Here is a 26371-nt window from a genome sequence, read left to right on the forward strand (position 1 = left end):
CCTACGCGCTGAGGACCCGCGGTTGCCATGGAGGCGCGTGGCGGAGGCTGCGGCGGAGCCGGGCGGTGGATTGCGGCGAGGGCGGGCCTTGGCACCCCACGGGCGGCGCAGTTGCTCAGGCAGTTGGCGCGGACAGCTCCCTGCCGGAGGCTGCCGGGACATGGGGCGGAGCAAGGCCGCGCTGCTTCCGGCCAGCTCAGCGCCAGCTTTGCGGACCCGCGCTGCCGCCGCTGGAGGGCCGAGGACCCGGGCTAGTCGGCTCGGCAGGGAGGCTGCCGCCAGCCAGACCGCGTCCTCCTCGTCCGGTGCCGCTGCGGCCTCCGCCGCCCCTCCCTCGCCGGCCGGGGCCGACTCCCAGGGCGCCCCTGAAGTCTCCCCTCCGCAGGGGGGGCGCGTCTCCGAGGCCTGCGCTTCGCGGGGCGGGGCGGGCAGCTCCGAGAGCAGCGCGAGCCGGCAGGCGGCCTCCCTCGCTGCCGCCATGCTGGACGTGTTCGGGTCCATCCCCACCCAGATGGTAAGGGGAACGGAGGCGCTGCCGCCCCGCAGGGAGCAGCGCGGGCCGGGGAACGAGCCCAGCGAGTCTTGGGACGCACAAACCTCCCTCGGCAGGGTCCGCGCTGCCCCGCGTGAGCCTGGTCTAGTGCCCCCGTCCCAGCAAAGGGCCGAGGCTGTGAACAGGACGCAGCCGCTGCTCTCTGCCGCATGGTCATCGCTCAGTGCTGCTGGGCGCTCTAAGATCGCTGCCTGCCCCTCCGCGGCTGCGTTCCTGCAGAAATGTTAAAACAAGGAGTCTGGTGGCACCTTGGAGACGAACAGCTGTATTAGGGCATAAGGTGTAATTACTAGGGCTTGCCTGACTTACACATTTAACTGCTTTTTTATTTGTATTAATTATCTTAACGTGAATGACGTCAAGTGAAACGCCTACATTTCTCCTCTAAAAGTAGCTAGTGTAAAATCATCAGAAAAGGGATGCAAAGGACAGGATATAGCACTTAATCATTTGTTCTACAGCCATGGTCACCAACCAGTCGCTCACAAGCATCTGGTCGATCTCAAGGCCTCGACCAGTTGCTCACGAGGCATCCTGTAAGCCCCGCCCCCATTTCCCTCCCACCCCCCAGAAGCCCCACTACTTACCTCCAGAGAAGACTTTTAGGTAGTGTTGGCTTCCAGCACGCTGGGGTTTGGCCCCAGGGCTTCCCGGCGCGGGGAGGGGGTTGGCGCCAGGACAAGCGCCAGCGGGGCTTCCCTGCGCGGGTGGGGGGGGTCGGCTCCCTGGGCAGGCACACGCGAGGCTTCCCTACGCGGGGGGGTTTGGCCCTGGGGTGGGCGCGGGGCTTCCCTGTGAGGGTGGGGGGGTCGGCCGCCTGTGCAGGCGCATGCACAGGGCTTCCCGGGGGGGGGGTCGACCCCAGGGCAGTCATGCGCTGGTTTCCGGGGGGGGGGAGGGGAATGCTGGGAGGAGGGAGATGCAGGGGACTCTCTGCCTCCACTGGCATCCCACTCCCCTGTCCTCAACTACAGAATGCTGTCCCCATTCCTGTCCCCACTCCCCAAACTCTGTTCCCAACTACAGAACTGTCCCCACTCTCCGAAGTCTGTCCGTACTCCCGTCCCCGCTCCCCGAACTCTGTCCCCTGCTGTAGAATCCTGTCCTCTGCCCTCCCAGCACCCTGTTCCCTCTCCCCTGCCCCCAGCCACAGTACTCCGTCCCCACAAAATGTATAATCATAAATGCTTCATTTTAGATTTAAATAGCATAAAAAAAGACCATTTATTTCATAACTATAAACACGTGATTTTAATTGTATGTATCGCATAATTTAAAAATAAACTGTTTATCAGAGTGTGTAAGTAAGGGTTGGGGATAGCAAGTGATGGACAGGAGGAGAATAGAGAGGGCGGGGCTTCAAGGAAGGGGAGCGGCAGTAGATCTTCGCCTGTTCTGAGATTTAAAAAGTGATCTTGGGTGTAAAAAAGTTGGAGACCGCTGTTCTACAGTAACAACTGGTGTAGTATCACAGTACCAGTTTGACAACTTCTGTCAAAGATGTTTGTGACTATGGCATACAAAATTGGGATGTGAGAACTCAAGCAAGCAAGCATGCTTCAATTGGCAAGTATGTTCTTTTGAAATCTGTGCTCTTTGACTTAATTGCCTCTTTTCTGGTGTTCTCCTCTTCCTACCCAAAAGTTAGTATCATCACTTAAAGTACTGATTTTTTTTTTACCACACTATTTTGTACTTTCACCAAGTACTATGAATACTATTATATACAGAATAAAATACTATTACCTCCAGGATGGCATTATGTAGAATACAGAAGATAGGATATCATATCTTCCAAATGCATATGCTCAGTTTCATGTAGTTTGATACTTTTGCGTGTATAACCACAAGGAGGCAAAATCTACCAAAATACTAATTAAATTGAACATACCAGTCTTGTTTTATTCAGTTCACCCAGTACATGGGTATGCTTATCTACTGCTTATTAAATAATAAGTTAAATTATTTCAGAATAAGGAAGCATAGTTGTTTGCTCTAAGTACGGAACTGGGTGAAATGAACATAAGAGTGACCAGAGATTCCAGAAGACTGAAAAAGGGCAAGTATAGTGTCCATCTATAAAAAGGGAAATAACCCAGGAAACTACAGACCAGTCAGTTTAACTTCTGTGCCAGGGAAGATAATGGAGCAAGTAATTAAGGAATTTATCTGGAAGATAAGGTGATAGGTAACAGCCAGCATGGATTTGTAAAGAACAAATCATGTCAAACCAACATGATAGCTTTCTTTGATAGGATATCAAGCCTTGTGGATAAGGGAGAAGCAGCAGATATGACCTTATCAATAAACTAGGGAAATACAACTTAGATGGGGCTACTATAAGGTGGGTGGATAACTGGCTGGATAATCGTTTTCAGAGAGTAGTTAATGTTTCACAATCATGCTGGAAAGGCATAACAAGTGGAGTTTCGCAGCGGTCTGTTTTAGCACAGGTTCCGTTCAGTATCTTCGTCAACAGTTTTTTAGAGGATGGCAAAGAGTACGCTTATTACATTTGTAGACGATGGCATGCTGGGAGGGACTGCAACTGCTTTGGAGGATAGGATAGCCATAGTGGGTCAGACAAAATGTCCATCTAGTCCAGTATCCTGACTGCCGAAAGTGGCCAATACCAGATGCCCCAGAGGGAGAACATAAGAACATAACATAGGGAACACAAGTAGTAATCCTCACGTGATCTCTCTCCCCTGTCACCTATTTCCACGCAGACTGAGGCTAGGGACACTTTCTACCCATCCTGGCTAATAACCATTGATGGACATAACCTTCATGAATCTATCTAGCTCTTTTTGAACCCTGTTAAAGTCCTAGTCTTTACCACATCCTCTGGCAAGCCATTCCACAGGTTGACTGTGCGCTGAGTGAAGAAAAACTTCCTTTTGTTTGTTTTAAATCTGCTGCCTATTAATTTCATTTGTTGACCCCTAGTTCTTATATTTTGTGAATAAGTAAATAACTCTTCCTTATTCACTTTCTCCACACCACTCATTATTTTATAGGCCTCTATCTTATCTCCCCACTTAGTCTCTTTTCTAGCCTGAAAACTCCCATTCATTTTAATTGCTGCTGAAATGGGAGCCTTTCAAAACCCCTAATAATTTTTGTTGCCCTTTTCTGAATTTTCCAGTGCTGATACCTTTTTTGAGATGAGGTGACCACATCTGCATGCAGTATACAAGATGTGGATGTACCATGGATTCATAAAGAGGCAATAAGATATTCTTATTCTCTATCCCTTTGTAAAACAATTTCTAACATTTGCTTTTTTTAAAAAAAACTGCTGCTGCACATCGAGCAGATGTTTTCAGAGAACTCTCCCCAATGACTCCCAAGATCTCCAGTGCTTATAGCTAATTCAGTCCCCATCATTTTGTATGTATAGTTGGGATTATGTTTTCCACTATGTATTACTTTCCATTTATCAACATTAAAATTTATTTACTGTATTGTGAGATCCTTTTGACACTCTGCTTTGGACTTAGCTATCTTGTATCTAAATGTGATGTGATTTTGGGCTTGTGTACAGATGCTACTAATTCTTAATGGCAACCCAAAGAGTGCAGTTTTGCCCTTTTTTTAATATCAGAGCCATAGGAGATGAGGCTGGGGATGAAGATTTTGTTTTACAGTAAAAACAAGATTTAAAAAATACACAAGAAAATATTCTAATCTTACACATTTGTAGTGAAATGTGGAATATGAAACAGGGCAGGTATATACACAAGCTCTGTCTTTGTACTACTTGACAGAGGTTGCAAGAATCATTTACTGGGTACAGGTGGGTTGGATTATTATAACCTTGATTTTTTTTTTTTTTTTTTAAACAGGACTACAAGGGTCAAAAACTTGCAGAACAGATTTTTCAAGGAATCATTCTTGTTTCTGCGGTAAGTCTCAGAGCCATGGTTAAGACTGTTTAAGACATCCTCTAAAAATAAACTGATTAGGGTCTGGCAACTGCTTGGATTTTTAAAGCTTGAAGTAAATCAGCCAGACTCTCTCTGAGATTTTAAACAAGTGGCTTTAAAAAAAATGCTTTGTTGATAGTCAATGTACAATTAAATATCAGTGAGCTTAGAGGATCAGTTATAAATTTTGGATTCCAGTGTAATTCAGTATTGAATTCCTTAATCCTGAAGACAGCATAGTTCAGTGGACTAAGCACAGATCAAGAAACCAATAACTCAGTCTAATTGTAGCTCTGATTCTAAAGTTGTGTGTGGCCTTGGGTAAGTCACTTAACCCGCCCGCCTTACTTTTCATAGAATTTGTAGCATGTTTAAGATGTTTCATAAAATGCTATTGAAAAGTTAATAAAGTACTTGCATAATTAAAGTTTTTCAGTATAATCCCTTCACTAAATTATGCTAAAAAAATTGAGAACATGTTAAGGTGGCAAGGTCAAGCACTCAAGTGAAGAGATGTCAGAATTAAGACTTTTCACACACTCCATCCAGAAACATTTAACATCCTGCCTTCTAATAAAGGCTATTGAGCTTCATTATCAAAAGCAAAAGCAGTACATATTGGACAGGCCATCTTAGAGCTCACTACAAACTGCAGGCTCAAACCTGCACCACTTAATTTTCATTAAACAATGCCATTATCTGCATTCTCACTTTAAGCTTATTAAAATATACCTCTATCCTGATTAGACACTAATTCACCATAAAAACAGTTCCTTAGTCTCTATATTTAAGTAAACTATTTACTCAAGTCCTGTTCTGCTTATGCTTACTCATTAAAAATAGCTCCACAAAAATTATACTTCAGACTTTACCAAACTGAGCATCTAATTTTACTGTAATATGAAGTCAGTCTTATTTCACATAAAGACTATTCATATATATAACTAAGTCCAGCTAATACCCAATGAGTATCTATAGTTTGAGATCTGTATCACACCAAGATTAAGAATTGTGTTTGGGAAATTTACTACAATTCAATTTGCTAACATTTAGTGTTTTGTAACTTAGGTAATTTTCCTTATCTATGGGATATTTTTCAATATTAACTCAATACCTGTGGTCTGGGAAAGGCTGGTTAAGTTATTAAAATTGGTATTGCATTTTCTAGGTAATTGGTTTTATCTATGGCTACATTGCTGAACAGTTTGGCTGGACTGTCTATATAGTTATGGCTGGGTTTGCTTTATCGTGCCTGGTAAGACAAAATATTATTACTGAATATACTAATGGAGTTTTCAAAACTAATTCTGATGTTCCTCAAACTCTTTTTACATGAACAAAAGTTCTTAAAGTACGGGTCTACTAGCATCAACTAGATGAGCATAATACAAACATGCAATACGAGCTTTACATTATGCATGAACAAACTCATTCTGACCTCTGTTCTTCTAGTTCTGTACTTCAGTTATCTCTTCCAATGTACCTTGTTTCTTCTGGGCCTGATATAAAAAAACAAATGCCAATATAGAAAACTAGCAGAGTTACTGGGGTACTTAAATCAAGTAAGGTTTCTTTAAAAAAATAAAAGGAAAATGTACACACTATTTAAATGATTGTATTTTTCAAAAAATTGTATTAAGTTAACTTTTATTTTGGATTTCTTAAACGGGATTGTTTAATTTTTAGTACTTTTTTGTACTAAAAATTCCATCAGGTTACTTTTTTCTTTATCCCTATAAACTCTTCTTCACTATATGTTAAAAAAACCACCACCACCACCACTACTATACTCAATTTGGTTTCCAAATTGGGATGTTAAAGCATTTTTAAATGTGTAATAGCATCGGGGAAGGGGCAGGCAGCTCTCCGGAAGCCAGTACTTGTGGGGAGCCTGCTTAAAAGCCACATCCTGTGAGCACTGTCTCTCGTCTCCTGCTCCCCCGATCCATGCCTCTGTATCGGGCATATAACTGTTTAAATGAATACACTAACATAGCCCTAGTTTCCAATAACATTTTCTTCTAGTTTTCAAACCTTATCCATTAATTTATCTTGAAAAAACAGCGCTACTCAAATTTTCTTCATTTTCTCTTTCCTGTAAGGTTTGAGAAGCAATCCTACTCTAAGGTTCATCATATGTTCCTGCCCCACCATCGTTCAGTCTATTTCAACATTCACGCAGTTATGTCAATTTTGAGAACTGCACTTGATCTGGTGATTGTCTCCTTTCTGTTTGGTTTTATGAGACACAATCCCATTCTAGGCATATCCTGTTTTTGTGGCACAACCAAACCCTGACATTGCTTTAAATTATAAGAGGAAGCTGTATACTGAATTTGGTAGTTCCAGCTCGTACCGTTTAGGAGTTCTTGATCAAACCGATAAACTCTCTAAAATATATAGTAGATTTCTATTAGTGATCTAAACCATTAAATGCTCAATCAGATGTCTGTCATCTTAAGTGATTTGATAATAAATAAGATACTGCAAGTCCACATGATGAAGGTTTTGTAGTAATAACATTGTAATTGCACACTAGATTGAGTTGTAGTTTATTATAATTAAACTTTTACTTCCTTTTAAGCTAACACTCCCTCCGTGGCCTATGTACCGCCGCAATCCTCTGAAATGGCTACCTGTGCAGGAGTCAGGAACAGAAGATAAGAAGCCTGCAGAGAGGAAAGTGAAAAGGCATACTAAAAGTTGAACATGAACTCTCATGGTGTAATACTGGAAAATTTTGGTTCATTAAATGTTTGAGACATTCCCAGTGTGTGAGACCTTAATTTCTCAATGCCTTTGAGATTATGCTATGGTTAGGCAGATAATATAAAAATAACTGATTTAGTTGTGTATTACATTTTCAAGGATGTTAGGATGAAAATTTAAGTATACATATTACATAGGAATCAAAACTTGTCACTGAATTGTGTGTAAAACTGGGGAAGGTAAGGGGAATTAAGTCCTTCTGGTACTTGTGAGTGAAATGCCTTTTTATGGAGAATCAGTCCTTTTTAATGCAGTTTGGATGAGCGTGTAATGTGTTCGTTCACAAGTAAAATAGGCCTACATGTAGTGTCTACTGTAGCAAGAATGAGTGAATGTGAACTAGGCCTATAGGAAGCTTTTACTTAAGAATATTTACTTAAGAATATTTCAGTTGCAGAAAAGCTAACGTAGTTGTGAATAGGACTAGTTGGAAGGAGAAAATTTAAAATCGTGAAGATGAAGTTTTTTCCATGAATTCAAGCAATTTAAATAGTTAGGAGTCAAAAATGCAACTAATTTTTTTTCTGTTGATGAAAACACAACTTTGCAGGGTTGCTTTAAAAGCAATTAAATTCCTTTAGCTTGAAAAAAACCTCACTGTGGGCACATGTAGACATCTACACTATGGGTGTGTGTAGACTACCCGGCATAGGAAAAACTTAAATTTAAATGGCTGCTACGCTGTGCCGATCAGCTGTTTGCCTGGTTATTCCTTGTGGGATGAGGTTTACTGGGGCGGTCGACAAATGCCTTTAATGTTGACCATGGAGCGTCCAGACTACCTCGCTGAGCCGACCAAACAGCTGATCGGCACAGCACAGCAGCCATTTAAATGAAGCAGCAATTTAAATAATTCATTTTCCTATGCCGGGTAGCCTAATCTACATGCTTCTGTCACCAGAAGCATGTAGTCTAGACAGACCCTATGAGATAAGGTAGACTCTAACATGGTCGATTTCTGGACACCTGAATTTGAGAAATTAAAGGTCCGTGTCCTCACTGTGGGAAAGAATCAAATGTACTCTAAAGTAGTGCATCCTCATTAAGGGAGCCTACCATCAACTCAAAGCGAGGCACCGTGGGTTGCTTTGCAATCTGGGTTATGCTTCTGGTGCTCACTGGATCCAAAACTGGGCAGCGAGGGATTAGAGGGGCTCGTATGGCTGCATTCCGTAAGGTACTCAACTAGACCCTTCTCCACCGTCCGTGAGATAAAGGGGATGCATTATGCTCGTGCCTTTTGATGCCCTGGTTGCCCACATGGATGCCACAGCATCATGAGCATGGAGCCCGGTTTCCGTGAAAGTAATGTCATACTCACGTCTGTTGTGGCATGCCTCTTCACGCTGTATTTAGAGTGTACCCTTGGCGCTCCGCCAGGAAGAGGAGGAGTGCGAAGCTCAGTGTGGCATGGAGGCCCTGCTCAGGCAAGGCCTGGCGCTCATGCTAACGTACCCACCACATTGTGATGCAGGGATGGGACAATCAGCAGTGGCTGCAGAACTTCTGAATGTGCATGGCCATGTTCCTGGAACGGTGCCAATGGCTTTCCCGTGCCTTCAGGTGCCAGAATACCTGAATGAGACCCGCTCTGACCTTGGAAAAGCATGTGGCAATTGCCCTATGGAAGCTTATCATGCCAGACAGCTACCAGTCAGTCGGGAAGTCTACAGTGGGGCTGTCGTCATACAAGTAGTCAAAGCCACCAATAACTTTCTGCTACAGAGGGTTGTGACTGGGAAATGTGGATACCATAGGGTACATCTAATTTACATCCCTTTATCGAAAAAGGGATGTAGTTAAGATGTATTGAAATTGTAAATGAAGCTGGGATTTGAATTTCCTGTGCTTCATTTACATAATGGCAGCCGCAGCTTTTCTCTACAAAGCTGCTTTTTTTGGGGGGAAAAAACCCAGTCAAGACAGGGATCTTCAACAGAAATGGTCCATTTTGAAAGATCCAGGATCTTTTGAAATGGGGCATTTCTGTTGAAAGATCCCAGTCTTGACCGAGTTTCCCCCCCCCCGCCCCCCCAAAAAGCTTTGCGGAAAAAAGCCGTGGCCACCATTATGTAAATGAAGTGTGGGAAATGAAAATCCAGGCTTCATTTACAATTTCAATACATCTAATTTACATCCCTTTATCGAAAAAGGGATGTAGTTTAGATGTACCGAGTGGATGGTTTTGCCGTGATGGGCTTCTCTAATTATGGCGAGGCCACAGATTGAACACACATCCCTATCTTGGCCCTCAACCACCAGGTCTTGGAGTACATCAACCAAAAGGGGTACTTCTCCATGGTGGTTCAGGAACTTGTGGGCCATTTCACCAAGATCAACATGGGATGGCTGGGAAAGGTGCAGGAGACACATGGCTTTAGGCACTCTTGCCTCTTCCAAAAAATGCACTTTGGAACTTTTTCCCACAACTGGACAATCTGAATTGGAGAGGTAGAAATGCCCATTGCTCATGAAGCTATATATGGGCAGCGTGGAGTTTGACAATAGGCCGAGCAGATACAAAATGGTGGTGGAATGCACATTTGAAAGTTTAAAGCGTACGTTTAGGAATCTCCTGCCCCACTTGAACCTCAGCAAATGCAACATTCTCTTCATGCTGTCAGCTTGTTGTGTGATCCAGAACCAGGGGAAAATTTTCTGGCAGGGCCGGGGGCTGAGGTAGAACACTTAGCCAGAGAGTTTGAGCTGCTGGACACCAGCACCATAAAAGCAGCAAAGGGCAGCACTAATCAGACACTTTGAAGGATAGTTTCATGCATGGCCAGTTTTCAGACTCTTCCCCATGGTTTTCCTGCATTCTCTGTTTACCTTTAATCCTCCACCCCATGCCTGCAAGTTCAAGCAATAAAAAGAGACAGCTGTTCAAAGAATAGGAATTCTTAGTTAGGAAAAAGCAACAGGGAAAGGAACAAACTGGGAACCAGAAAAGGGGGAGGGGGCTCAGTAACATTGGTGGGACCACATTCTGCCTCCTAAGGCTCTGGAGGGTACAGCTGCCCTTGAATCATCCCCCCCCCCCAGGTCCTAAGGACACTGGGGAGACAGGGGTGGGAGGAGGAGGAACTGGGGGTGTTATCAGGCCAAGTGGGGTTTAGAGCACGCCACCTTCCTAGAAAAATCACCATGTGCTCCATGACAGTGGTCAGGGAGGCAGTCTCATGCTGCCTGGCAGCTCTCCTCTCCTGGCGCTCCACAATCTGGCCTTGGCGCTTAGCCCAGATCTCCTGCACAAGGATATTCATGCAGTCCATTTGTGGAACATCTCTTCTCTTGTCCGCTGATCTGTGCCAGGCGGGCAGATGGTGTAGGAGTGGGAGGACACATTTTGCTGGCTGCTGGCCCAGCTGCAAAGAAGAGTTAGTAAGGCAGACATTGCGTGATGCCTAAACCTAATCTGTTAGTGTACATGGAAGGTCTTTGTAAGCACAGTGTTCCGTGCAAGGCCAAAAGTTTGCTTTACAGCAGGCACCCAGACTTCTCGGGAGCATCAGGTTGCACTCAGTCCAGAGGAAGGCATGGTAAGGAGCCTGGAGGGGGCAGAGGCAGAGGACAGCTCCCTATTGTGTCCAGCACACACAGCCTCCCAGGGATACTGGCTCCTATTCTGCCTGTGAGCAAAAGGGGGGGGAGGAAGAGGAGCAGAGTGGAGGATGTGTGCAGCACACATGGCTTCCCTAGAAAAGTGCTAAATAGGTTCCCTTCCTCCAGGTTGCCATGCTAGATATCCATCATCTCAGAATCACGAGTGATGGGAAGCATATGCTGACTGAATGTGGCCATAAACCTAGGCCTTATGCTGCAATGCTTTGTGATTCAGTGATGCCAGACCACTTACCGGTGGCTTGGCATGGAATAAGGCTAGCCTCCCCAAGAACCTTGTGAGAAGGCTCAAAGAGCTTTATGGAGCTATGCAGACAACACTCCGGCTCCATCTGTAAACACGTTAACAAGCTGTTCTGCGCTCCCCGCACTGTGTAAGCAGAGAGACCGCGCCACACCTCATGCCCCATTGCCTTAACCTGCTTGTAGTTCGAAAAAGCTTGTGAACTCACTGCAAGTGCCCTCACAGGGAGTGTCTGGGAGGAGATGATCAGCTCCACCATCATGACAAGCTCCTGGCTCTCTGGCATCAGCGGCTGGCTAATCTCCTCCTGCTCCTCTGCCACCCCGCTCTCCTCTTGGCTGACACCAGATTTGTCTTAGCTGGATTCCACAACCACACTGGGGGAGCTGGCCACTGTCCTCCCTCCAGGAATGGTATCCAGCTGCTCATGGAAGTGGCACACGTGAGGTGCTGCCCCAGAGCATCCATTCTAATTCTTTGCCTTTGATAGCACTGCCACAGCTTCTTGATTTTTACCTTGTACTGCTGGGCATCCCTGGAATATCCTTTCACCCTCAGGCAGCTTGTGATCTTACTGGAAGTCTCAGTGTTCCTCTTGTTGGTTCTGAGCTCAGGGAAGATGGCTTTATCTCCCTCCAGCTCAATGAGGTCCAAGATCTCCTGGACACTCCAATCTGGTGTTCTGTGCTCCTGGGAACTGGAGCCCATGCAAGCAGAAGTACTCAGGCTCAGTTGGGATGCTGGAGGAACTCATGTCTGCGTGTGCTGCTCATTCACAATGGGCTCACAACACTGGCCACATGGGACAGTCCATTCTACTGTTTTCAGGGCTTTTTGAGCTCAGGGGGAGAGCAGTAGAGGTGAAAGTGCTTGGCCAGAGCAGACAGCTGCAGGCGGCCTCCCAAAGACCATGCAAAGTTGAGAAGAGCGTTATTCCAAGTAAAAAGCAGGAGTACTGAAATCTATTTCAGCTGCCCGTAAGGGTGACACAACAGGCTTGGTAGTGTGGATGCATCATTTAGGAAAAAAATCAACCATGAGTGACTACAGTCAGTGTACAGTTCTAGAGTGTAGACCCTATTGTACTTTCTGGTCAAATGCAATGATTGTGTAATAGTGCAGAGTCAAATGGCTACACTACAGAATAGCTTAGGAAAAGAAATTAATACCAACACACAACAGAAACCGGTCAAAATATAACTATCCAAGTTGGAATTTGTCCGTGTGCTGCCTCTTCTCTTGCAAAATATTCTGTGATATTTAGAGTGCACCCTTGATGTTCAAATCATCTTCTGTACCAACACTCCAATCTTTGCTTATTAAAAGTGACTTTGCTCCTCTTAGCTTGAGTGTCAATTATAAACCAGACATGCCCAGAATAGGGAAACTGATGGAGATGCAGAAGCTACAGTAGATGTGGAGAACAGAGTTAAGCCTCTTACCATTTTATGAGATCACTTTTCTACTGCAGTTTGTGCTGATAATGGGCACAATTATGCTGCAGCATTTTTCCACGAGCTATTCTATAGGGTGGAATATTTACTACGAATATTAAGGAAACTTGACATCTTGCAGACTTTATTTTTTTTATTTTACAAAATTCAAATATCCTTGATGACAATTATGCTTTTTAAAAAAATCTAATATGTAAAAACCTTCAGAACACTGATGCTGCAAAACACGTCCAGGCATCAAATGTTAAAATATAACAAAAGCATACTAAAAACTTAGACAAGTTGACAGATAAATACACTAATTTAATGTACCATTTAATCTGAATGTACCTAGTCTTTTTAATCCTCATTCCAGTCTTAAAAGGAATTCGTATTTGAATGTGTTTGAGTTGGAGAAAATAACATTCTTACCTAAACCTTGAAAATGAGCTCTAAAGGTGCCCAAGGACTCAGGGTAGGAAGTTTATTCATCTTTTTACTATATCTTATTTGAACTTTAAGCCATTTGAAGAAACTGCACTGAGTTTTTGCAGCTACAGAAATTACAATTAGCTCATGCCAAAATTGAGCTTCAGATCTTAACTTCAGTAAATTATAATTCTAATGATCCCACATTATAGCCTTACCAAATCAGCTGGCTTAGTAAGAAATGTGATATGACTGCAACCTTTTACTGATAAAGAAAATTAGATCTAAATTATCTGGTTATATCAATTTACATACACAATTTAGTACTTTCTAGAAACTAATCCATACCCATAAAACACTCCAAGTATGTCTGAGATCAAAAGGCAAGTAATGTCAAGTAAAAATCCAAAATATAAAATCTCTTCTTCAGATAAAGTAATGTCTGTTTCACATTTTAATATAAAAATATTACTAGTACTAATGCTATAACAAAGCTGTGCTACTCTGCACAAGCAAATAAGCATTTCACTCTGTCAAGACCAGTTTACCTCATAACCTAGAAATCCATGGGTAAATACAAGTACCATAAAATTTGTTTATACAGAATATGGCATATGGCCAATACACCAAACCACCTCTAAAACTAGGTCCTTGTTATTTTTCTGTAACAGCTCTAAGGGAAAAAAGGTTCAGTAAAGTCACCTGGTCAAAACTTCACATGTTCTTCAAGAAACTTCAGATGGCGAGCTTTTGCACTGTAATTTGTGTAGCTCTCTCCCATATGCTCCCGTAAGTGCAACTAGTAAGCATAAAAGAAAAAGTAAGCTGTTTTTTAAATTGGAAATATGAATGCTGCTACCTGAGAGTCTTACAATGAGGCTACCAAAGCAACCTTGAATAAAAACGTCACACAGACAGTTTGACTAATCAAAAGGGGGAGATAACATTTAAACACAATCCATAATGTTAACTCAAATAAAAAGCATATTCTAAAGTACTACAGGTTGAAAGAAATTCCACAATTAAAAAGATATGAAATTTAGAACATAAATTGAATATTTATTAAACTTGTTGCATAATAAACTGTAGCCAAGGTTTCCATGGAAACAGCTAAAGATTTCCCAAGACTTAATCTACATTAATTAGGAAGATGAAGGACCAGTTTCTGCCTTTGGATACATGTTCAAGTATACATGCGCTGTTTCCAGCGAAGACAGAATTTGGCCAAAGTTGAATGCATAATGAATATATGCTAACAGATTAATGTCAAAGTAGTCATCTCTTGTACCTTTTCCAAATTGGAAGAGTATACAACAGGGGTGGGCAATAATTTTTGATTGGGGGGGGAGAGGGAGGGGCCCTCCCAAGTTTTTGGAAAGTGGTTGAGGGCCACACTCTTTCATGATATTAATGGAGGAGGTGCAGGGTCTGGGATGGAGGTTAGATACAGATGGGAGCTTGGGGTAAGGGACTGGGGTGCAGGAGGAACAAGGGGTCTGGAAGGGAGTTTGGGTGAAGGAGGCAATTGTGACCTAGGGGGCTGGGGGGCAGGGATTTGGTTTGTGATCTGGGGCAGGGGATTGGGCTGCCAGATCTGGGAAGAGGTATGGGTGCAGGAGAGGGGAGAAGGTTTGGGTATCTTGAGTTGGGGAGGCAGAAGGTTGGAGAGGAAGGGAGGGGCTGGGGTGCCAGAGCCAGGCTCTAGCCAGGAGACTTACTAGCCAGCAGCCCAACCAGCCTGCCTACCTGCAGACCTTAAAACATTTCTCAGACTGCCTGCCTGCTCCACACTTGCAAGGACATGTGCTTGTGTGAATAACTGAGCCGCAGGGGAGGGGGATGTGGTGCTTTGTGTGCTGCCCGTTATTGAAACAAGCATTTCCCATTTGCCAGTTTCTGGCCAGAAACCGGCCAATGGGATTGTGCTGTGGGCAGGGCCAGCACCTGAAGCTTTCCCCCCTCCCTTCCGGGATCAGTTTTGAAAGAGAAACGGCCCTGTGGGTGCTTTTTTGAGCAGTCTGCAGGGAAAGCAGGGGAACCTGCCTGGAGTTCCCTACTGTGTGGCGGGCCGGATCCAGCCTGCGAGCCACATTTTGCCCAGACCTGGTATACAACATTGCTATCAACATCAAACTAAAATCAAAGAATTCAAGGTGGCTTCCCTTCTTTTATTCTGAATCAATTACATTGCACTGCCCATTTAACCCTGTGCGGAAGAGAAGCAAATACAATTTACTACAGTATGTAGGAGAGACCTTCACCTCTCTCTCCAATTCATCATCTTCCTCCATGATGTCATAAACTTTCTCTAGAAGTTTCACTCCCAGCCCTTGCACCACATCAGACCTCAGAATTTCAACCATTCTTCTAATTTTTTCAGGACCAGATAAAACATCTAAAAAAGTAATAAAAATAATATTGCCAGTGCAAAAATAGTTGACACACCTTATATTTACTATAAGTATTTAAGAGCAGTTGGTACCAGCAAAAGCATGGGAAGTGGTTTAGGATTGTGGAATAGGCACATTAGCTGGGTGTCTGAGCAAATAGGATTACATATGATCAGTCATCTGCAGATGACTACTGAGTCTCTATGCAGGTGCAAGGTTCATACAGATTCAGTTTGCAGAATCAGGTCTTGGAGGGCTCAGTTTCAGGCATCACTGTATTACAAAAACTTAAACAATGAATGTTCATATCACACTTTACTGTATTAGTGTATACTCTGATCACGTATGGATGGTTCCTGTAGTCACAATGGTAAACTTTTTTTCAAATGTAAGTTGATGTTCTGTAAAACAATTGTGTGGCAAAAGGTGGATTCTACAATAAATTTTATAGCCATACAATACAGAGAACCCTGACAAAGAGGTTAAACATTTAAGTTACTTTACATTAGAAAAAGAAAATGATTGTAAAAGTATTGTGTATACATAACAGAATAGCATGGGTAGCAGTATTGTCTTCCACTAGTGGGCCTCATTGACCTTTCAATCCTTCACTTCTCTGTTTAAACTGAAAAAAAAATCATCTTGATGAATGTCATTTTATTAGAAGGGAAGTTCTGTACTAGAACCAAAGTGCCAAAACTTTACTTTGAACACTTTGAAATCATCCAAAATTAATGACTGTCACTACTGACATTGGCTGGATCTAAGACAACAATTTAAGGCTGAAAGATGTCATAGCCTATTAGTACCCTAAATCCCCTTTCTGTATTAACATCCGAAAGTAAAGGACTTGGTCTAACCACAGACAATTGCAATTTAAGAAAATTTAAGCCATTCCACTTCCACCAGCACCTTCAAATTGGTTGTAGATTTCCAGTACCTGGAAGAGCAGTTGTAACACACCTGAGCAGATCACACCACAACTGTACATATTAAAATGCAGCTAGAGAGAGAAAAATTGACTATGTTACAAGGTACTTCCTCACTGATCAAAAGCTGGTTCCATATATTCAGTCACATCTGCAGACTAGAGAGTCAAACGTTTTCACTACATTTTACTCCTGTTATCTTTGCAGAACCACCATAACTATGGAAGTTCTCTCGATCTGTTCTGGTCTGTCAATGGAAAGAGAATTAACTAGAATCCTTGCTACTTACAACACATGAGCCAGAAAGACTTTTTCAATCCATCTTTTGACTTACAAACTGACCTTGAGCTCCGGGCCCCTGCAAGGGAGGTGATACCAGAACGGGGCTCCAGCCTAAGCCAGAACATCCACATAGCAATTTGTAGCCCTACAACGTGAGCCCAGGTCAACTGACCCGGGCCAAACAGCCACACCACAGGTCTTTTATGCCAGTAGATAGGTACTCAATGTCAAAAACAAACCTTAAGATGCCATTTTTTTAGAATAATTTTTCAGTATAACTCTTGAAGACCAAATTTCAAAAGATGATTTTCCTACATTTATTGTTGCAAAATTAGAGAACTATTTTGCAGCTGCAAAATAAGGCTCCAATTTTGTCATGGGATTTATGCAGGTAGATTCCTGTAATCTCCAGAAAAACACAAATTTGTAGATGCTAAATTGAATCCCATTTAAAGATTAAGCCTTTAAAGCTAATCTACAAAGCAATTACACTATTTGGAAGTTTTAAAGTTGTAACAAGGCATTGAAATCTACATTTTTTTTATGATTTTAAACAATTATTTTAAAACTTCTTAGTGTGGGTCATATATTGATAGATTACCTCATGGATCACCACCTCTTTCATTCACAATTTGATGGAGCACCTCCCCTCTAGCTGTCAAGCAAATACAATCCCCGTGGCAACTACTACAAGCCCCATATGAGCAGCCAGTTTTCTGTGGACCACCAGAAAGTGTTCTGCTAACCACCGGTGGTCCATAAACAACAGTTTAAGAGCCACTATTTTAAAGCATTACCAGAGCTACAGACCTGAAGGAAAGTCTTCAAATTTGAAATTCTCTGGTTCATTAGATATTTTTCCATGTAGGATCAGAGTATCTCTGTATTTCCTATGAAGCTTGAACTCTGATGCAGGAGTTAGAATTGAAGGGTATTCACAGTTCTCTTTAGAATCCATTTTTAGTGTCTGAGTCATTAGTTGTACCAAATCGTTCATTTCATTTGTATTGCTTTTTCTAGAACAGGAAAAAACAAAATCAATCCCAATCTCCATTTTGCAGTCAATGAAGACTTTCTATAATCTTGTGATGTAAGCAGGCCCTGTTATGTAGTCTGTGTTAAATTCTTGTTACTATGCAGATCCTTTGGTGGTAAAAGTAATGCAAACAAGACACAGGAGGATTTAGCAGAATTTCATTTAACCTCTTCAGTGAGCAAGTCTTAACAAAACTTAACAACTCAGCCAGTCGCCAACAACCAATCTACACTAGCATTAACCACCACTTGTAGTACTTTGAAAGAAGATAATTAAGAAAGATGGCAAAGTAAACAAGATCCTAGATAAATACTTCAATTGAGCCCATAATATCAGGAAAACTATGTTAGTAAATTTCAAATTAATAGTGTTTAATGCTTCCTGACACATTAGCTCCTTTCCTTGAGACTGGAAGTTCCATTTCCTGGAAAGCATTCATACCAGCACCTGGAGGCACAGCAGCTTCCACAAAGAAAGAAGTTAAACACAGTAGATTAAGAAATGTGCATCACAAAAGAGCAACAAACAAAAAGGATTCATTCTTTGTGAAGCTCTTCATAACATCACTGTGTATCATCGTTACAGATACAATTTACACAGTTTTCCACATCAAGTAACCAGACAAGTGAGTACTGAATGTCTGCATGCAAGAAAAAAAAAACCACCACCACCACATACCCTTCCTTGGAATCTCCATCTGACTTATCTGTGGAGCTTGTGGAAGAGCTCATATCATCAGACAGACGACTGATTATTTTTTTTTTCTGTTATAGATAACAAAAAAAACTTTGTAGAATTAGGCATTTTATTACATTTGTTTTAACTGAATCAGTAGCTGTACTATAAGCATGGATTCTTTGAAGTACGTGACAAAATAAGCTTCAAAAAGCACATTTTTATAATTTAACTTTATAGTACAAGGTGCTTTTAACTATTAAGTCTAAGAATCAAAACAAGCTAGTAGAAGCATATACACCATTATCATATTCGCTTAAACTTCAGTTGTGCTTTTTCTTTCTATACTGAACATTTTGTCAAATGTATGTTCCAAGTCAGGGAATTTGTGCTGCTTAGTCTGGAATTATGTGTAACTCCATTGGCAAGTTCTTGGTAGAAAGATAAAAGAGGTGTCATTTGATTAATCAAAATCTACAGAAATCAATTTCAGTGGTGTCACCCTCTCTGGCACAGAGGGAGGGATTCACTCCCTCCACTGTCTCCAAGGTTCATGTCCTCTAGTTGGCAGAAATTTTAATAGTACAACGTTGTTGGTCATGGGCTGAAATAGAATCACAGAATACTAGGATTGGAAGGGACCTCAGAGATCGAGTCCAGTCCCCTGCCCTCATGGCAGGACCAAATACTATCTAGACCATCTCTGATAGACATTTATCTAACCTACTCTTAAATATCTCCAGAGATGGGGATTCCACAACCTCCCTGGGCAATTTATTCCAGTGTTTGACTACCCTGACAGTTAGGAACTTTTTCCTAATGTCCAACCTAAACCTCCCTTGCTGCAGTTTAAGCCCATTGCTTCTTGTTCTATCCCCAGAGGCCAAAAATGAACAAGTTTTCTCCCTCCTCCTTATGACACCCTTTTAGATATGTGAAAACTGCTATCATGACCCCCCTCAATCTTCTCTTTTCCTAAACTAAACAAACCCAATTCCTTCAGTCTTCCCTCATAGGTCATGTTCTCTAGACCTTTAATTATTCTCGTTGCTCTTCTCTGGACCCTCTCCAATTTCTCCACATCTTTCTTGAAATGCGGTGCCCAGAACTGAACACAATACTCCAACTGAGGCCTAACCAGCGCAGAGTAGAGCGGAAGAATGACTTCTCGCGTCTTGCTCACAACACACCTGTTAATGCATCCCAGAATCATGTTGTGACGGACCGGGCCGTGTCTGGGCACAGCTGAGGGCGTCCGCTCAGGGCGAATTGCTCAAATCCGGGGCTCCTTACAGCCCCCCTGACTGGTGACCTCTCCAAACAGGCCACAAACCAGTCTCACAGAGCGCTTCAGCTGCCTGCCTGAAGCCTCACGAGCAAAACCCCTCTGACATCCCAGCAATATCCGTGCCCCAGATGGCTCCGGGCCTATACACAGGTGGGGGGGTCCTAGCACCCAATCCCACCTACCCCGAACAAGTTCTGTCCGGTTCCAAGAAACCAGCCACAGATCCCTGGTCAATTTACCCTCTGGACCTTACCCACAAATCACGCTGGGCCAATCCTTTAGAATATATATCTAAAGGTTTATTATTACAATAAAGAAAAGCATGAGAGTAAGGTTATTAAAGTACAGTACGTTACATGCACCGAATCTCCCAGTTCTCGATGCAGGCTCTAGCAGAGGTGTTGCAGCTGCTGGTTTAAAAGTTCTTATTGCACATCCTAAGATCAGGATGGGTTCATAGGTCTTCCGGGCTCTTCAATCCCTGCAATGCTGCCTCTGGGATGAAGTGCTGAGCTGAGAACAAAATGGCATCGACCACATGGCCTCTTTATACCCCCTTCCTGGCCTCTTCTGGTCTCAGCCGGTCACCTGGTCCTCAGCCTCTCTCTGCTGGCAGCTCTTGGGTCTCCGCCCTCCTGCTTTAGGTGTGACCTTGGGCCATCAAGTGCCATTGTTCCACAGGGCTTCACTACTCAGCCTGTCCATAGCAATGCTTAACCACATTCAGAGAAATATTCAGCTTCCACACAGATTACAGATTCCTATCTACTCACACAGACATTATACACTCACATAAATAGCGTATACAGGATCAGCAAACAACAAGCTCCCATTCAATACCCCACATGGCTCCCTTTTATATCAATTTCTGGGGCCAACACCCCCACCTAGGGGTGCAGCAGCGATCTGGCTGCTTCCCTCCAATTCGGTAATGTGACACCCCCAACGCAAAATTGATGCAGGAAGTGATGCCAGTAACATCACTGAGGGCATCACAGGCCTCCCCCAACAAAATGGTGGAGTGCCTCAGTTTCCCTTCTCACACAGGACCTTCCGGCGGGAACCCTTTTTGTCCGGTAAGAAGTTCCAAGACTAAGTAAGTAGCCCCATCTAAGTTGTATTTACCTAGTTTATTGATAAGAATATCATGCGAGACCGTATCAAACGCCTTATTAAAGTGTAGGTATACCACATCCACAGTTTCTCCCTTATCCACAAGACTTGTTATCCTATCAAAGAAAGCTATCAAGATTGGTTTTACACGATTTGTTCTTTACAAATCCATGCTGGCTGTTCCCTATCACCTTGCCACTTTCCAAGTGTTTACAGATGATTTCCTTAATTACTTGCTCCATTATCTTCCCTGGCACAGAAGTTAAACTAACTGGCCTGTAGTTTCCTGGGTTGTCTTGTTTCCCTTTTTATAGATGGGCACTATATTTGCCCTTTTCCAGTTCTCTGGAATCTCTCCTGTCTCCCATGATTTTCCAAAGATGATAGCTAGAGGCTCAGCTACCTCCTCTATCAGCTCCTTGAGTATTCTAGGATGCATTTCATCAAGCCCTGGTGACTTACAGGCATCTAACTTTTCTAGGTGATTTTTGACTTGTTCTTTTTTTTATTTTACCTTCTAAAACTACCCTCTTCCCACTAGCATTCACTATGTTGGGCATTTCTACAGACTTCTCAGTGAAGACTGAAACAAAGAAATCATTGAGCATCTCTGCCATTGCCAAGTTTCCTGTTACTGTTTCTCCCTCCTCACTGACCAGTGGGCCTACTCTCTCATTGGTCTTCCTCTTGCTTCTAATGAATTTATAAAAAGTCGTTTCCCTTTATTCCCGTAGCTAGTTTGACCTCATTCTGTGCCTTTGCCTTTCTAATCTTGCCCCTGCATTCCTGTGCTGTTTGCCTATATTCATCCTTTGTAATTTGTCCTACTTTCCATTTTTATAGGACTCCCTTTTTATTTTTAGATCATGCAAGATCTCGTGGTTTTGCCGTATTTTCTATCTTTCCGATACATCAGAATAGCTTGCTTTTGGGCCCTTAATGTCCCTTTGAAAAACTGCCAACTCTCCTCCGTTGTTTTATCCCTCAGTCTCAATTCCCATGGGACCTTACCTATCAGCTCTCTGAGCTTACCAAAATCAGCCTTCCTGAAATCCATTGTCTCTATTTTGCTGTTTTCCCTTCTACCCTTTCTTAGAATTGTGAACTCTATGATTTCATGATCACTTTCACCCAAGCTGCCTTCCACTGCCAAATTCTCAACCAGTTCCTCCCTATTTGTTAGGATCAAATCTAGAACAGCGTCCCTCCGTTAGCTTTTTCAACCTTCTGAAATAAGAAGTTGTCTCCAATGCAGTCCAAGAACTTACTGGATAGTCTGTGCCCTGAAGTGTTATTTTCCCAACATATATCTGGATAGTTGAAGTCCCCCATCACCACCAAATCTTGGGCTTTGGATGATTGTTAGTTGTTTAAAAAAAGCCTCATCCACTTCTTCCACCTGGGTAGGTGGCCTGTAGTAGACTCCTAGTATGACATCACCTTTGTTTTTAATCCCTTTTAGCCTAACCCAGAGACTCTCAACACTTCCGTCTCCTATGTCCATCTCCACCTCACTCCAAGTGTTCATTTTTAATGTATAAGGCAACACCTCCTCCCTTTTTTCCCCTGTCTATCCTTCCTGAGCAAGCTGTACCCTTCCATACAAACATTCCAATCCTGTGTATTATCCCACCAAGTTTCTGTGATGCCAGCAATGTCATAATTGTACTTATTTATTAGCACTTCCAGTTCTTCCTGCTTAGTTATTATTCAAAAGCCTTTTCTCCCACTAATACAATGGTATCAAGCATGACAAGGCTAGAACAATTATGCAAATACATGTTGAGATAATGTTTTAAAATGTAATTTTAAAAATATTGTTTTAAGACAGGCATATCAAACATGCAACCCTCACAAACTGAAACTGTGGCCCTCATTACCAATTAATGCTCAGAATGTCTGATACCCAATTTGTTTTTTAACATCTTATAGATGTTCTATGTTACTGTAGTAATTTATATGTTGCTATAAATGGAAGAAGTGCTTCAAGTTGATTTGCCATTATTGCCCCCCCCCACAAAAAAATACAAAAAAAAAAAAAAACACAGTGCGCCACAAAGCGCAGTTCCCTGGGATTGATATATTATGCCAAAATAATTGTAATGAAGCATTGCATAGGAAGTCACTATTCAGAGTTCATACAGTTAAGTAACCACAATTACAATTCCAAAGTAATTATTACAAAATTGTTTTTACTTTAGTCTTGATAATTTGTAGATATCAATAGGGAGATGAAGAGTACCAACTAGTGTTGCCAGTTTCTTTTCCAGACAACTCCAAAAGTCCACTGAATTTCAAATGGAACACTTAAGCATGGATGGAATAGGATGGCCTTTTCCAGGAATAATCAAGCTCCATCTTGACTCATTAGGTGCCGCTATACACCAAGGAGGCGGCAATTTTAAAGATGCAGATGAGCTTACTGGTAAGCCATTCAAGTAACAGACCAGAGCTAATTTAATATAATGACAAAAATCCAGTTTCATGATTACAGAGCTTAAAAACGTCAGTCCAATGGATACTTTGGGGCATGACTGTATGAAGTCCTCAAAACCCCAACAGCTGTCCAAGGCTCCATTAATCTCTGGGCTCCAGTCAAAGAGAAAAGATTAAAGATGTGCTCAAATGCAAAGAAGAAAGTTAGAGTAAAAAGACGGAGACTATTACAGAGCTAACCATGTGGTCATTGTTCATAGATCGGTTACCTACCTGAGACTGTGGAAAAGTATTCAGAGCACGTACAATCAATGTTCAAATGTGACAAAACAATGCATATTGTGTTAGGTGAAAAGAATACTAATGTCTGTCTTGCATGGTCTTCCTAAGACAGGATCTACTGACATGACAACTACCATAAAATTGCGAGTATAATGCACACTTTTTTCCCCGTTTTTTTTTAGCGTCATAGTCGGGGTACGCATTATCCATAGGAGGTTTTTTTTTTTTTTTTAAGTTTTCATTTGGCGGTTCCACGGCAATTAGTTAATTGCTGGACACCAGAGGTTAAGTTGATTTTTATTAGCATTGACAACCAACTATATATACAGTTTCAAAAAGGTAAGTTAAACAAATGAAATCAACACTGCAACACAAACAAGCAAATATGTTAATTGATCTACTCATCTTCGAAGCCCTCGAATTCGCTTGTGTTAGAATCTTCCTCGAACAGATGAGCAATATCTTCCAGGGTATAGCCCTCGACATCTTCATCCAGTTAATACAAATCATTGTCATCTTCACATGTGATTCGCCCTCGGCCGATTCATCCGCAGGGCATCATCCTCACTGCCATCCATAGCATTAGAGATGCTGCATTTCAGAAACCCTTTCCTTATGATAGCGGGATCAAGTTCAAGCCAGACATCCGCTATCCACTGAGTAACATCTTGCAGCGTCGGTATTCGCATATGTCCACCTGCAGTAAATGTATGTTCACCTTCCAACAACCAGGTGTTCCATTTCCTGTGTAGTGCATCTTTCATTGGCTTGTTAACTGTCATGTCAAGCGGCTGCAACATTTTGGTCATTCCACCAGGAATAATTGCCAAGTCTGTTTGTCCTGCTGAAGCCTTTTCTTGACAGATGGCATACGATGACACCGAAATGCATCCAAAACTATTAGAGACCGTTTTCTCATAAGTCCATTTGGCCACTTCGCCCAAACCGTCTGTAACCAATCAAGCATTAAAGCTTCGTCAATCCAGCCTTCAGGGTGAACATGCACGTGAACGGTGTTCGGGAATTTAACATTCTTTGGCATTGTCTTGCGCTTGAACACAACATAAGGAGGCAGCTTCGTTCCATCGGCCATGCAAGCAAGCATTACGGTAAACCTAGACTTTTCATGGCCTGTGGTAGCAATGGAGACGGTCTTGGCACCTTTCACTTCAAGTGTTCTGTCGTAGGGATTATCGAAATGTAATGGTGTCTGATCTGCGTTACCAATTAATGAAAGGTTGTAGCAGTGCTGCTTGCGTAGTTTTACGATAAACTTTTGGAACTGTAGTAACTTGGTGTCTGAATCCATGGGTAGCTTCTGTGTGATTGTTGTTTGGCATCGGACCGATAGGCCATGGCGATTCATGAACCGATCGCCCCCGCCATACGAAGCTTTAAATCCGGCTGTGTTAGCGCACATTTTGGCAATGATCAAAGCCTTCATTCTAACCTCCGCGATGCTAACACCACTGCCTTGCTGTCTACACTCAGCAATCTATTCAACCAGCTTGGCCTCCAACTCAGGATATGCAGCACTTTTACCTCGCTCAGCCATCTTTATCTGAGGCAGCGCTTGCAGGCACTCTTTCTGCCATCTCCAAAGCCGAATATTAGACTCTGCTATGTCATCAAATTCCCAGCTGGCAGCTCTGTTGCCATGAGCCTCAGCATAGCTGAGTCTTATGTCGTGTAAGATTGCCGACAACTCATGGCATCCCAAAGACAGCATGGAAATGCCACGCACATGATTTCTTCTGAGGAAGTGGGTCTGGCCCACGAAAGCTCGTCATCTAATAAACCATCTTGTTAGTCTTTAAAGTGCTACATTGTCCTGCATTTTGCTTCAGCTACCCCAGACTAACACGGCTACATTTCTATCACTATTCTACAAGGTAATAAGAAAGAGAGAGAAACAGTAATAGGTGTTTTTGAAAAACAGCTAGGAATTAGTGTTGTTCTAATCTTCAAGTAGATAAGAGTTCAGCTTATTCTGGGATTCTGACATTTAAAAGGTAGGTGCACATTATACTTGTGATTTTACAGTAATATCATATGCCAGCAGAGCCCTTTCTGCCTAAGAATCATATATGGCATGACTGGGGTACAAGCTCTTCTATAAGAAACTTAACCCTTACTGAGTTTTGACTGAACACTTCATTATGACGATAGAGAGTAAATATTAGACCTATGAAGGCAGCCACCTCATTTTGACATATATGCAGAGGAACTAATTAAAAACATTACCAGAGAGAAGTTACTCCATGGCACTGCATTTAATACAAAAATCATCATTCCATGAACGTCTCCAATGTCACAATGAAAAAGCAATTGTCTCATTCACATGAAATATGAATTAACCAAATACCCCATAAAAAAACAAAACAAAACCACTTATGTGAAGGACTACTGAGATTTTCATTAATGCATGGAATAATGAAGCTGCTGCCTCACACCATTCAGTGGACTTCTTAGCTCCCATAAGGAAGCTAATACTAAAATTACCTTGCATGCCATCAATGCCACTGAGAGAAGTGCTATTAAACTCTGGATTTTGTCATAACACAGATATCCCAGTACTCTCTGTGAAGCACTACCCAAGGCTCCTTCAAGATTCTGTTATTGTGCCTGCTACCTGGAAATGGAATTGCTGTACATCCCTTAGAGATGTGTTCCTATAACTTGGATCATTAAAAGCAATTGCAATGCCAGGTTACCACACCCTTTCAGGATATGACACCACTGGGAGGTTGGCTTGGCTAGAAAGACTAAATTTTCTTACTGGGAGATATTTGGTTCAGCCTCTGAAGAGACCATCCTCACTCTGAAGGTGCTTGAAACAGATAATTGATGAGGTCATAAATGCATTGGAGGCATTCATATGCTGAGTTCATTTGCATAGTTCGTAGCTTTCAGCTGAGTTCGTAGCTTTCAGAGCTACGTTGGTGACTGTTTTCTAAGAAGC

At 42.5% G+C, this 26371-nt stretch overlaps 2 protein-coding genes across 7 annotated transcripts in view; one reads left to right on the plus strand and one right to left on the minus strand.

Moving 5' to 3' along the window:
- The first annotated feature begins 42 nt into the window (after positions 1–42).
- Positions 43–7249, plus strand: SPCS1 (signal peptidase complex subunit 1). Its single transcript, XM_075939420.2, has 4 exons — positions 43–514; positions 4402–4461; positions 5651–5737; positions 7067–7249. Exons 1-4 carry the CDS (start codon positions 161–163, stop codon positions 7187–7189), a joined length of 624 nt encoding a protein of 207 aa, XP_075795535.2. The 5' UTR covers positions 43–160; the 3' UTR covers positions 7190–7249.
- The window catches only part of NEK4 (NIMA related kinase 4), a 44331-nt gene continuing 21807 nt past the window's right edge, over positions 3848–26371 (minus strand). For 2 of the 6 annotated variants that reach the window (XM_075939411.2, XM_075939412.2), the window contains exons 13-16: positions 18294–18379; positions 17390–17595; positions 15240–15373; positions 12692–13777 (exon numbers count right to left, since the gene is read on the minus strand). In XM_075939411.2, coding sequence (XP_075795526.2) covers positions 13685–13777; positions 15240–15373; positions 17390–17595; positions 18294–18379 — 519 coding nt within the window. In that variant the 3' untranslated portion in view covers positions 12692–13684. Of the gene's footprint in view, positions 5982–12691; positions 13778–15239; positions 15374–17389; positions 17596–18293; positions 18380–20299; positions 26363–26371 lie in introns of those variants that run through there. The other 4 variants (XM_025186978.3, XM_025186979.3, XM_075939413.2 and 1 more) reach the window with 4 other exon arrangements.

This window comes from Pelodiscus sinensis, chromosome 11 (assembly GCF_052426305.1).
Source record: "Pelodiscus sinensis isolate ZL-2025 chromosome 11, ASM5242630v1, whole genome shotgun sequence".
NCBI classification, from domain to species: domain Eukaryota; kingdom Metazoa; phylum Chordata; order Testudines; family Trionychidae; genus Pelodiscus; species Pelodiscus sinensis.

Coding starts and splice junctions, on each gene's coding strand:
- SPCS1 (XM_075939420.2), top strand. CDS start 161: ATGGGGCGGAGCAAGGCCGCGCTGCTTCCGGCCAGCTCAGCGCCAGCT. Junction 515..4,401: donor GGTCCATCCCCACCCAGATG/GTAAGGGGAACG, acceptor TTTTTTAAACAG/GACTACAAGGGTCAAAAACT. Junction 5,738..7,066: donor GGTTTGCTTTATCGTGCCTG/GTAAGACAAAAT, acceptor CTTCCTTTTAAG/CTAACACTCCCTCCGTGGCC.